General features: G+C 41.1%; 1 protein-coding gene across 2 annotated transcripts in view; it reads right to left on the bottom strand.

Moving 5' to 3' along the window:
* The window catches only part of tlcd3a (TLC domain containing 3A), a 29037-nt gene that overhangs the window by 9749 nt on the left and 5076 nt on the right, over positions 1 to 14212 (bottom strand). Inside the window, exons 2-4 of one of the 2 annotated variants that reach the window (XM_056397131.1) lie at positions 11256 to 11342; positions 7479 to 7698; positions 1881 to 1968 (exon numbers count right to left, since the gene is read on the bottom strand). In XM_056397131.1, the coding sequence (XP_056253106.1) occupies positions 1881 to 1968; positions 7479 to 7698; positions 11256 to 11342 (395 nt within the window). Of the gene's footprint in view, positions 1 to 1880; positions 1977 to 7478; positions 7699 to 11255; positions 11343 to 14212 lie in introns of both variants that reach the window. The other variant, XM_056397130.1, reaches the window with a different exon arrangement.

The raw sequence follows: 14212 nt of genomic DNA, 5'->3' as shown, positions 1-14212 counted from the left end.
TCTCTGCTGACACCAGATGTCAGCAAAGACCTGAAAGCCCACGGTCCACTGATTTCACAGCAAGGCCTCTATTCTTAGACGACTGCTTTGCTAAGACACAGACACACTACCTTTGACTATACAGCACATATGTGCTTGTCTAAGTATAAAGACGTGATGCCCGCTGTACGGATGGAACTAATGATGGCACTAATTCCGGCGGATGGGTTAAGAGCCGGGGAGAGTGAACAGTGCTTCTTAGCTCAACGCTTCCGACTGATGGGTTTTTTTTTTTGTTTTTTTTCTGGGGTGAGCCATGCACCTTAATTATTGATAGTACAGTGACAAGCTACATCCCAAATGAAATGCAGATACTCAGGTTTTTGATGATGCAAGGCTCTGCTTATCACCTGGGCACAAACTGCAAGGATGAATGTATTTCTTTTAGTGCCCAGTCAGAGAGTTATAACAATAATATATATATATATACATACATACAATATACGTGTGAAATATACACACAACAGTATCTCGAGCAGCCTTTTTTGTATTTAAAAAAAATGTACCTACAAAGCTGAGGCCTTTATTTATACCATGAACGGTGCTGATTAGGTATCTGCACATATGGTTCAACCCATTCAGTTACGAAATGTGTAGTAGTCGTAGTAGAGTGGTAGATAAATAAATTAAAAGGCACTCATGCAGTCATTTTGCATATTTCCCCTATGTGAGGTGTTTTTAACCAAAGGTATATTTTGCACACATTTCTGTACTTATGTCACTTTATCTGTAGTGTTTGGTTTTCCAGTTAATCTTTCCATTTCCTTTGCAACAACATATACTGTGGTGGTGGTGGTGGTGGTGGTGGTGGTGGTGGTGGTGCGGGTTTTTCTATTGCTTGAATAACAACGCTGCCGGCTTGCACAGAAAGAAAAGTCAGTCTAACTGTTCCTCCACTGTGCTAAACTGTGAACAAATTATAATTCAAAAACACTTCAGGTTCAGTCTGACGCCGTCTTGTTGACAGATGTTGCACAGGAGCAGGTGTCATCATGGAGCACTGGAACCAACGCTGTACCAGAGCCACATGAATGATTCTGGTGCCTCCGTTATCACTCAGCAGCTAAACTGACTGCTCACTAAGCTCCCCCCTTAGTTACTGTTGCTACACTTGTCAAGCTTTCCATTCTCACACGGCAACATATGCAGTTTACAATTATATAATGGTGACCTGTAATCCATTAAACAATGGCTCTAACCTGCGACTATTAATTTTGTCGCCTCAAATGGAATCAGCTGTAGCTAGCTCGCTAATCAAGCTAATGTTAGCTTCATGAGTTGAATGAAAATGATGTCTCCGGCTGACTGAGGCTGACGTGAACAGATGTAGAAGACATGCATATAAAGAAACATCATTGTTCTGTGTAGAACTTATCTAGTCCTAGTATTTAAAGTATGATAAGGAATGTACGCAAGATCAGACAAGCAAGGTGTAATCTTCCCCAAATAATGCAGGACAGAGCCGCAAGCATTGGCATACATGATAATACAGTGGTGTATTAGTTTGCAGCTTTTGTTAGGGCCGACAAACACATGGTTTTTGGACAGGCTAAACACTTTCCTCGAACCGGTTGACATGTAGAGACATTCAAAGCTCAGCAGGCCTATTCTGCCTGGTTACGGTTGCTAAGCTGTGATTGGAAACTCACTGCTCGTTTGGTAAATGATTGACTAAATTGGCTGTGAGGTAGCCGACCTGTCTGAGAAAGTAATGATGGCCTTATTATATTTCTATTTTCGTTCCAATTTTAGTAATTTTCCTCTACACAGTCTGAAAACCCCGAGCTTTGAAGATTTTAAAACACAATACATGACACGCACATGTGTGTGTGCTGTCTCACCTGAATAAGTATCTTCCCCAGGGAGACAAAGGGAGTGCTGAGCTCTGTTAGAAACAAGCAGCCGATGAAGAAATCCCCCTGGTCCTTTCTGAAGAACTGAGGAACAGACAAACAGAGCACACACACACAGGGTGAGCAAACAAACATAAGCATGGAAACAAACACAGCTGACATTCAAGGACAGCGTCTGGAAAAGTCTGGACCTGGAACCGTAAGAGAGGCTTCGAAAGACATGAAGCAACGTCAGGTTTTTATAAAAGGCTGCTTCTGATTAGGCCGACTTATTATATAAAAGGTTTATCTTCGTATTAAGTTTATATGATGTTGAGCGGCTGCTATATGCTTCACATGGCCGTTTGTGAGGCCAATTTGAAATAGTAAACAAAACATAACCTGAATTAAAGCTTTCCTTCAATAGTGTTTTGTGTAATATTTGTTTTGGAGAGGATGCCAGTGTTGATCTGCTGTGACAGAATGTGGACGGCCTCTCTTCAGTTATCAATCATCAGCAGCACTTTACAAGTTTGTTGCACCTGACAGATGTGACTGAAACAAAGCTAAAGCCAATGTTTTTTGTTTTGTTGTTGTTTTTTTTTTTTTTTTTTTACTGATGATGGCTCTGGTCGTCTCAACTGCTGCTGCATGCTGCTGTTAGCGTGGGTATAAGTCTGGTACAAAAGCAGGTATTAGTGTGACATTTCTAAAGCACAGGGAAAAACAAGGGTTGTGTGAAAGCCAGGACGGTGGATGGGCACAAACACAATTGTTTGACTGCAAATGGAGACCAGGATTCTCCTCCCATCTCCGTCTCCCAATCCAGGAGCTGGATGCTCCCACACAGCCCACAACGGTCGTGGCTTTGGAAGACCTGAAACCCAGACTGACTCTGCTCCTCCTCCCAAAATGTCTCCACAGAGACCAAAACTGACTGTGCACTAAGGCTCCTCTGAGCAAATGTATACCCAGGAAGTTTACAAGTGTTTTATTTACCAGTGAGTGACAACCACAAAAACACAAACACCTCGTAAACCTGATGTGGTCACGTGATATTTCCCAACTTTATGAGTTTATGAGGATTTGAACACAACAAACAAATGACTGGCGTATTGAAAGCTACAAAGGAAACCTCAGCTTTGTCCTCAGAATTGGGACAAAAGAATTCCGCATTAGGGAAATCCTTTGTTAGTGTCTGTTCTGATTATCTGGTCTGGAAATGAGGATTTTTGAGTATGATAGCAATCTTGCTTGATCGACACCAATCCCGGCGATTTGGCTGAGAATACAGTTGTTTAACATTAAAACACATCTCTTTGTATGTCTCTACTTTTAAATGAAATATCCTCAAGAGCCAACTGAGGTTTGGTGATCTCTTTAGTAAGATGAAAGAACTGTCCTCGACTTTAGCGGTTGTGGACACCAACCACACGTCCACATACAGCGACGTATTGAGCATGTTTCATTTGCAAATTAGATTCAGGTGGATAAAATTTACGACAGACACCCAGGGGCTGTTGAGTAAAATACTTCATCTGATACTTGTAGGATAATCTATGTTTTTTTTGTTAAATGCCACAACCACAAATGGCGGACATCTCAGTTCTACCACAACTTCAAGATGGTAAAAAAAGGCAGGGAGCGTTGGGCTGGGGTGGAGGAGGGAGTGATGTCCTGTACATAAGTAATGAATGAAGCTTTCAAATATTGACCAGTGGCACAGCGCTGTGTGGTTAGAGAGGCCATCCTAGAATAGGTGAGTCAGTCTAGATGGATAAAGAGACTCCAAATAAAAAGACAAGCACTGTCTGGTAGCCTAGCTTGCTGCGTGCTGATGATGAATAAAGCATGAGCGGCTTCAGACGTGGCTTTGCCATCTGCCCATGAAAGAATGACTGAGACCACAGAGGGGAACATTACACCACGCCAAACAAACTACCTGGCAACCTCACCCCGCCCCCACCCACTACATGTGTTTGTGTGTGTGTGTGTGTGTGTGTGTGTGAGACCTTTACACTACTTTATCTATGTGGTGTTTAAGATGCTGTACGAGACATAATTTAAAACTTTACCGCGCTTATATCTTGCTGCCTGCATCCACAGATTTCAACCTAAGTCCTTTCACTGCCATGTGAGATATGTCTGATATGAGGAGTCAAATCATTTACCTTTGTTGTGAGCCGCAACACTATTCTCATGCAAACCTCCAACTTTCCTGCAGCCACTAGGAACAATAGATGTATTTGTGGTTGCTTATGTCGGATGTTAAGCATCTGTCGGAGGATTTATTTGAATTTTATACAACAAACAGAAGCACACGTGCAAATGAGATGAATTTACAACAAGAATCATGGTTAGCCACTGGCTTTAAGGATGAGAAAAACACAACGCTGTCCACGTGTAAACCACACCTGGCACCGTCAGTAAAAACCTAAGCACAGAGCTAAAATATAACGAGCAGGTGGGGATAGCAAACTAATTAATAGGTCCGGACGTGCTTCTCGCCAGCCACAAACCAGTTTCTCCGCCAACTCCCTCCGGTGTATCCTGGAGTATTCCCAGTTCAGATGTGACACGCAATCCCTCAGGTGTTCTCGAGTTGTCCTCTTTGCTGCACTTGCCGACAACATCAACACAAGGCCGTCACCAGATCGCACCATGATCTGCGAAACCTGGTGAAGGACGCACTCTGAGGCTACAGTGGTGTTTGTTTGATCCTATGGACGCACGATTCGACCGTTTCTCTCCAGGATATCTGTCAATGCAGAGAATCATATCTGATATCAGTGCTCTCTTTTTCCCAATTTAATATGTAAAAATTGAGCCGGCGGCTCGAAATGACTAAATGATTCGAACTTTCAGTAAACACAGTGAATTTTATAATGACACTGACAAAAAAAAACAAACAAACAAAAAAAAAACAGCTATGTTTTGTGGACCAGTCACATCTGGTCAGTCACAGTGACTAAGCAATGATCTGCTTAATAAGGTCAGTGTCAGACTCATTTGCCAACTTGCAGTATTATTGTCATCAACCTATCTTTTTATGCTGATACAGCAAAAGGCCTTTCTACAGCAGAAATATTGACTTTTCAAAGCAGGAGAAGTGCGGTTTAGGTGAGCCAGTGGCTGTATCTGGACCCTTAAACTGGCACATCCAAAAAGAATCGATTAATTTTATTAATTACAGCTGCGCTTATCCAACCACGACATGCCCGAATATCTCCCGCGAACAAAGCCAGCGGTTAACAGTAATCAACTAATCGACATCATCTACACCTAAAGGTTGGGTCTCTCCCTCCTCCTGCATGTCACTGTCCTATAACAGCTTGCCAGATGAATCTACCGGCTCATGTATTACCCTGGCAAGCCGGAGTGGCATAAAGCTGATGAGTGAGGGAACAAGAGGAGAAACAGAGGGAGGGGTGGTGAGTTTAGAGAAAAGACAGGATGACTGCAGCTGGAGCTGAATAATGTAGGGTAATGTGATCCCATATTGCCACTGCAAACAAAAGGGCCGGGTTTCCACTGCACCTGGCCTCCTAACCTGGGATACTACTTGGAAAGGAGAGGCTATGTTACAAAGTTCTGTAAACCATATAAAAACTGCAATCACCAGGTTGAAGCAAGCTCCCGGATAACCTCGTTCTAGTTCGTGATAAAATATATATAGGACATCATAGTAAGTCATTAATCAGAACATGGAGCCCTTCTACAAAACTTCCTCGCATGCTTTTACAGGAATTCACTTTACTGCTCAAAGTGTGTGACGGTGAACTCGGGTTTAACAGGTCAGTAGGCTTCCAATTTGCGGGTCATACCTGCACTTTAAAGTCATCGCGGTCCACAGTGCAACTCTTATTTTGTTGCCTGCTTCCTCCACTTAACAACTAACTGCATTTTCATCCATGCAAATCTTTTTTTTTTTTTCCTTTTCCCTGGGCTTTGATGCTTTCATGTTCGTCGAGAGCTTCTTGACATTCGACTGGCACTTTGCAACCTCCACCCTTCATTCTCCTTTCCTGTCCATTCTTACCGCTTTAGACTCTTTACAACACTCACAATACAAGGACACAAAAGAAAACAATAAAGAATAATTTGTTGCTATTTGTTCAAAGAAAGTAATCGATAGCTTAATGTTCTCTTTCCTTTCCTGCCATTTATTCCTCTGAGGTCTTGAACACTTGTTATTCCTTTGAGCTGAGGGAGTTGGACTCAAACATTTCCTCCCATGGACCACAAAATAATTCAGTGAAGTGGTCTTGGTTAGAGATTGACCAAGGGTTCAGTTCAGGAGGGTGGGGCACTTCACTGCCACCTTTATTGTGCCCTAAGATGCTAGTAATCCACAAATGTAACTTCTATTCAACGACAAGGATTTTTCAGTACAGTGAAGATTTTATAGCGTAAAATCTATGAGCTATAAGCAGCTTTAAACCACGTGTACTCACTGTTGTTGAGATGGCGTGGTTGTGTATAGAAACCCTGAGGTAATGTATACACAAAATACTGCGGTGAGACGATAGAAGTTTTGAGGACCGGGTGGAAAAACATGCTTATGCACTTCATTTTATGTATATTCGACATTGTTTCAAACCACTTTCCAAAGCATAACATTCATTTAATTCTGACGTATTGCATTTCCCAGAGACATGAAAATTACTTGGTAGATAATCCATGACAATGAGCGCAGTGTCTATTTGTTGCCACTTAAATAATCATTAGGAGATAATGCAGTTTAAAGCAAGGATTGATTTGAAAACAGTGGACTACATTATAGCACACATTAACAATGCATTACTGGCAGTGGACAGTATTCAAAGAACACATGACATCGACGTCCAACTCTCTTTAGGTTGATTTTTTTTGTGCCGTACTGAAATAAACACAAACCAATGGCTTGAAAGACACGTTCAGATATGATAAAAATCACCACAGTGTCCTTTGAGAAATGGTCAGGAGTAATGTAATGTATAATGTGAATAGCATTTGTATGTTCCTTTTAGCTCACACATGCACCCCTAAATACAGTACGTCTATAAAATATCGGAAAATAGTGAATGATGCCAATTACAATTTCCCCGAACCAAAAGTTAACATTACACTTCCTTGTTTGGTGCAACCAAGAGTCCAAAACCCAAATATATTTAGTTCGGCGTTATAGCAAACAAGAAAAACTTCACATCTGAGATGCTGGTTGATCGAGTCACTGATCAATTGTCTTATCATTTCAGATCTAAAATTGTAAGTGAATGTTTCGCTTACTATTAACACAGTTTGCTAGTATCTGTTGTTTTTTGAAATTTACACCAATACAGTCTGAGCCCCAGCAATTAATATAAACCATAACCCCTTGAATAACTCTCATTCATAAAAATAGTGAACTGGTGTCACTGAACCACCCCATGAGATCCATGACAGTTGTAGTAAACAGCCAGTAATCCCACGTTGTAGATGAAGATTGTGACCTGTGAACCTATTGGTTTTAGCTGCAGCAATGCGTGAGAGAGTGATTCCTGCCAGCAGCCGATTCAGCGAACTAGCGATCCATCACGCTCAGTACTGGCCTGCATTCATTCTGTTTTCACCTCAGTCGTCACTCACCAGTGTAACAGGCAGCAGGATGGTGAGCAGGGCGATGTGGTGCAGCACCAGCAGGAACTCCCTGCGGACGAAGGAGTTGACGGTCCTCAGTGAATGCTGCTTGTAGTCCTCGTGCCCCTTCACTCGGAAGCGGTAGTAGTGGCTGAGGTACATGGCGAAGATGTCGTACGTCATGTAGGGCACGCCATACCAGATGACAAAGTAGGTGGCCAGCCAGTGCCTGAAGAAGAAGAAAAATAAAACAGAATACATATAAATACTCTACATCTGCATATTTATGTATTTCATACAAAGTAAGCAGGATAAATGTGTGAAGCTTACTCCGACAAACACATTTATTTAAATGAAAACCAGAGATTGCACAAACATAACAGTCCTATAATGAAGATGATGCCAGAGATGATAATGTAAATCCATGCTAGTGGCTCTGCTAACATGCAGGTAAAATATTTACTATAGGGACCATCTCAGTTTAGTGTATCATCATGGTTTCTGGTGAAAATGTATTTCGTCATATTGAATATTTCAATCTTTCCTTTCATACCATTGCGACTAGTTTGTATCAAAACATTTCAACCGGATTGTAAACCTGAATAAATTTGTGGTTTGGAGTCATTGTGCAACATCCTTGCACCTACATGTCATGTGCACATAATTACAATCCTTCTAAGCAAAACAAATCTACCATCTTACAGCTAATGATGAGTTCAGGTTAAATTCTAAATACTACCATTAAGTTTACATTCACTTTGTGCCAGTAGACACATCTGGTAAATAGGTTCAGCAGAAGTAAACACAAACAGACACTCATCCAACCTATACGTCTTCCCTCTCTCACACAAGCTTGCGAGGCCATAAGGCGGGCTTATGTAAGTACAGTGTAATAAAAAGCTTGGATGGCTGCAGCACGCTAATGAGCACCGATTACAGTGATGGTTAATTATGTGGACAGAATGGAGTAAAGCTGCAGGGTAGAGCCGCGCTACTGACCTCTGACCCGTCACTGGGTTCTTAAGGTCAGTGCATGGAGATTAAGATCAGTAAGGCACAGCAAACAGCTCAGGGAACGAAGGCAACATGACTCAACTCTGTTAGTGTGTGTACTTGCTGTGTTGAGTACGTTGAATACGAAGGGACCGATTTTGGAAGCACACAAAGAGAAACATTCCTCCCTGTACAAATATACATACAGACTAATACGCATCCTATTCACGCTTGTGTGCTCTGCACTGCACCTTCCAACTGATCAGACTACTTTTTTTGGGATAAGCTCAAGGTACATTTAAGTCTAGAGCAGCCATTGAGCAAGGCAGGAATGATATGAAAATGATGTCATCAAGCTGGAGTGTGTGTGTGCGTGCGTGTGTGTGTGTGTAGCAGTGATATTCCTGCAGGATTTGTTTCACTGTTTTAGGGATAAATCCAGTTTATTAAAACTTAAGCCTTGTTTTTGTAGCTTTGGACATTGTGTTTGTTTGGTTACAATGCACGCACCCACTGGGAACTGGGGACAAAGAGACATCACTTTGAATAAGATAATTTAACCCGATTATTAAACCGCTTCATTTGGAGGCGAAGCCTGCTCGGGTTTGACAGGTAAATCAAACAAGCCAGTACACAGACAAATATTATCTTATGGTGGATATATCAGTATCAGCCTCTTTGTTGACTGCTAAGGAACAAGAAAGTGTGTAGACATGCTATTTTTCAACAATAAAAAAAAAAAAGAAATACTTAAAACTAATTTAAGGATTCCTTTAAAAAAATATTTATGTTAAAAATAAATGCCAGCTGACAAATGACCCATCACATTTTATTCAACATTCAAATGAGTAAAGGCCTAAAAGAAAAAAACAAAAACAGAAAACAAAAAAACAGTTGGGCTCTAATTTGTGCAACAAAAATTAAATCAGATTACTGCACAGAAACAATGAGCACTCACAGCTACAGAAAGTACACTGGGTCAAGTTTGAACCAGGGAGTCTGTCCGTAACTGTGATGCTGTTTAAAATCCGTCCGCTTGTGTGATTTCTATGTTGCTGCATTCCCAGATCTCACTAATTACCTTGGTGAGTACAGTGTTATCAGAACTGAGGAATCATGGCTACAACCAGGAAAAGAGGTCGAAATACACCAGAATGTTTATTTCCATAAACTCTCTGTGAGGCTGGTTATCTGTCAATGACGGGAGCACGGCCGCCACAATTCAACAACTCAACACATTGTATTCTAAAGGGTCATGGTGGAGGCTTAACTATAAAACTCCACAACTGTTTCCTCAGTACTGGAGGTTTTCCCACTGCAAAACCTTACTTTACTACCTTAAAGTTACTGCTACTGAGGCAACGCAAGCCAAATGAAGAGACAGATTGTGATAGAGTATTAGAGTATTCATGGTCTGACTGCGGAGCATGTGTCTGATAAGCTCCAGGCCGTGTGCACGTCACAGGACAGCAGAACTGAGCAGCGTTGTGGGGGATTTAAGCCCTGTGGGTGAAGGGGAGTGGTGGCGGAGATTAGTAGCCTGAAACTGGGCCTGCCCGGGTCTGGCCGCTGACTCAGTAGGATTAACAGGCTAGCATTAGCCTAGCGTCACACTTTCCTAAAACTGCATGGGGAGGCTAATGCTAGGCTAACGCTAATTTGCTGCCAGGTGGCTGATCTGGAGGCGTGCAGGGGGCTCGGATGAAAGCAGCTAGTTGAATAAGAGAAGTGCGTGGACTGTAGAGATACAGAGAAATTAAGTGTATTTTGTGGAAATAAGAGAAAAATTCCCTTTTAAAAATGTCTGTACATGACACAACGGGAACCACTGTGCTGCATCTTCTCACTGGACATCACTGCAGGCTAATGGGGTAAAACGTATGACATAAAGCAGTATACTCATACCTGAAGATCTTGCTGATATTACCTTCAACAGCTCACTTCCTGGGTGAAAACACTGGAGCAGCAAACTTTCCAGTACAGATATAGCAGGGCGGTGCAAACTGTTTTTTCTTCCTGTATATTTAGGGCAGCCTACACCCTGGACCATCCTAGTGTAGGTACATAAATAACCCGTTTCCTTCCTAGTGCAGCCATTATCCTGTGGAAACAAAACGGCTAGAAACACTGCTGCAATTACAGAAGGAGACTGATGCTCGTCTCAACATCTTTGTCGTCATACCAGAAGGCGCAGTAGCATATACAGTAATAAACTAACATAGTGCGGGTAGAAACATGTGACCTCACCATCTCTAAGTGGATATCTAAGAGAAAAAAGGCAGCAGATAGGTTTTTAAAAGAAATGAATCTTGTTTTGTGAATGTCACATTTAACTGCAATGAAGCAAGGTGAGAAGATGCAGCACAATGCTAACATTGAGTTCAAAAATTTAAGGCTGAGCACATCATTTTCATTCTTACAGTAAGATTGAGTTATTTTCCCTCATTCAGGGTGATGTGCTTGCATGCATTATTTTCAAGATTGAAGTCCCAGTAGCTTGTTAAAGCTAAATCATTTTTTTCAGACCTATTTTTTATGTGGTGTAGCAGATGTGTCGCCTTGTATCTCCTGGGCATCAGAGAACATACTGTATGTTCAACCTTTCTCAGCTTCACCATGACAATCCAGCGTTTGAATCCCTTTGATCTTACGGGTCCCACCGTGAGCCTAACAGAGCTGTAACGTGGCGCTGCAGGGAACGGTGAAGCCGTGAGACGATTGGGTGGTAAATCTCGACAGGTTAACACGAGGAACAAGAGTTTCATGAAGATGATCGATGACATGGAGTCTAACCTGTCATTAATGATGTTGCCCCGGCATGATGACACAACGATGACTCCTGCTGTGGTTGCCATGATGGCATGGATGGAGGACACCAGTCTGAGAAAGAGACAGACACACACAAAAAAAAGATTTGAGAGAGAGGAAGGTTGTGTAAAGTGAACGAGTCAATACATTGATGAGCATTTGTTAATCACACTCTGGACAGCTACAGTAGATTTATGTTGGATGTTTTTAAACCATGCTAGCAGTGTGGCTCCGGAGAGAGTCGCTCTGCGAGCCCACCGCTTTTCTCCACCATTTGTGCAATATATTTTTATGCTGGCATTTCTGGTTTCATTATAGAGGCATTCATATCTTATGTTTTTATAATCAGCATTGGTTTTCATTCGGACTGCATCACTCTAATAGGTTCAGTAACATACTGTAGGTCTGTGTTAAGCAGACAGTATGTATGCTTGTTCCCATTAATAATGCCTTAATCTATAAATTATGATTATTACTCTAAAATTTTTGTCATTGGATGCTTAAATCTAAACTGATCAAACTTTTTTTAAGGTCACTTGGGCAAAGCGATGTGCAAAAAAAAAAAATAATAATAATCATGCTTCAGTTTTACATTTCATTTTCACTGAAAAACAAAAAACAAAATAAAACATCTCTGTAACACCACAGTGCTTCATTTATGATATGACACATTTGACCGTAATCAAAAAAATAATTGCAGCTCCTGCGATTTGGATATTACACTTAGCCATGTTGCAATATCAATAATATTTTTGATTAATTGTTCAGCCCTAATTATCACCATTTAAAACAGAGTAACAACTGGTGGCAGGGTTACTCTGGAAGACAACAATTAAACCTATAAACTAACTGATACCTGTTATTAAATGATTGCTAATAAGGCTTCCACACTGGTCCAACCCAAGAAATGATATGTGATTTGTAGGTCTATTGATTAGCAGCTCTATGAGCAGGGTACAACACTGTGAATCTAGGTCAAGTTTAAAAAAAAAAAAAATGTCCCTTCAGGTGAGATACCGCAGCAGTCAGATCGACAAGTTCAGTGTACCATCATGGAATCAGTAGTGCTTGGCCTCGGCTTTCCTCGTCTATAAACAGACCCGTGACATAGGAGACCTTGGTACATCTCTATTTGAAGTGTCACTATGTGAGATGGCATAAGACATACATAACATTCACACATCTATCTTAAGAGTGTACTCACAAGTTACGAACTTCTGAGAGCCGGTCAATAACAACTTTACATTGAGTACCGTATTAAAACTTGATGAATATTCACTCTACCGTCAGAAAGATGCTGATTTTACCTTAATGGTACAACAGAGGTTTGATTTTTTCTTTTTATTTGTCCATTATAAACGGGATGCTGGATTATGTCACCAATTTGTTCAAACTATGAATGGCTGCTTTTGCTAAGACAAGCTCTCTCCCTGGCTGTTCTCCAACTTGGCAGCACTGACAGTAAGCTGCTTTGAAATCAGAAAACATGTAATTTATTCCCCCAGCACTTGCTGCAGCCATAATAGACAGTCACCCCTTGAACACAGCACTGTGTTTCAGTATGATTTAAAAACTACATGTTTCAACTTTTTCTGATTTTCATCACCAACTACTCATCAGCGATGAATGGAGACAAACGCAGGTTACCCAGTGAGCTGCATCTAGTGGGACAATTACTCAGGCCTTGCTCATGACGAATGGGAGGACTGTGTGGGCTAGAAAGAAAAATAATTTCCAATTTAAACATCTTCTTGTGATTTGAAGGCCTGGTGTAGGATTAACACTGTGCTACGACAGAACTGCACACATTTGAGATGAGGACTATCAATTCATTTTACCACCAGAAATGAATCATATCTGAATAAAACCCTCTATTTTATTCTTTTGTAGTGCACTCTTGGAAATACACTCTTCCAAATCAAACAGGGATTATGTTTCCTTTTACAGTTATGAATTTATTTGAATTGTCCCGAGACTTTCCTGCAAAGGCCACCACCATCAGACCAACAACAATGGTCAGATTGGCCATATTTACAGCTCCTTGTGAATGAGGGTGAATCCTTTCTATTTTCGGCACACCATAAACTTTTAGTTTCTCAACCCCCACACATGATATCATGTGACGTAACAGAGACAGACAGAAATTCACTAATGCTTCCAGAGGCATAAAACCATATGATTTTACATATCGTTCGTCTACGACTACTGTAAGGATCTAAAAATAGCGACACTGTCAGTATGCTGTTTGTCAGCCCATTAATTTTTCATTGGAGGGGTGCAGTGTAAGCTAGAGGTCATCATGGAAAATCCAAAATTTTAAACCTATTTCAAAACGGACCAGTGGAAAATCTATGCTAATATGACAATACGTAAATTTCTAAAGAGGCAGCAATTATGGTACCCGTCTTGTTTTTTTGTCCTTGTTTATATATTTTTTGTTTCTTTGCATATATAAAAACTACAACAAAAAGATATTAAAAAAATATGACATGCATAAATTAACTTTTAAAAAGCAGAAGCCCAATTAGAAAGCGACCTGAGATCAAACTTGTGGATATTTAGACCTGATCTAAAACACAGTCGACCGAAACAGACTCTCATAACTTGAGAGCAACAAAACTGGCAGCTGCAGCATGATACTCCATCAATTAACAACCAGCTTCGGTCAAAAAAAAAAAAAAGCAGCATTTTTTCCTGCACTGAACAGTTCACAATCTCTGTCTGCCCCAAAAAATAAATTTTTCCCCATGTGATTCTGATACACCACGTGATTGGAGCTGCTATCGAGTCCCCATCTATCCACTCAGGTATTACAAAGATCCTAGCCGGTGCAACCGGACGCTAGAAAGATCTGATTAAAGTGAATATCATCTGGACCCAGCCTGACTCGGGTCCTGGGTCAGGCGTCAGTTACTAGAAACCAAGAGGACCTGTGAATCCCT

This window comes from Seriola aureovittata, chromosome 15 (genome assembly GCF_021018895.1).
Source record: "Seriola aureovittata isolate HTS-2021-v1 ecotype China chromosome 15, ASM2101889v1, whole genome shotgun sequence".
In the NCBI taxonomy this organism is placed as follows: domain Eukaryota; kingdom Metazoa; phylum Chordata; class Actinopteri; order Carangiformes; family Carangidae; genus Seriola; species Seriola aureovittata.
Note: the sequence above shows the minus strand (reverse complement) of the source record. Positions and strands in the feature narration are given on the sequence as shown.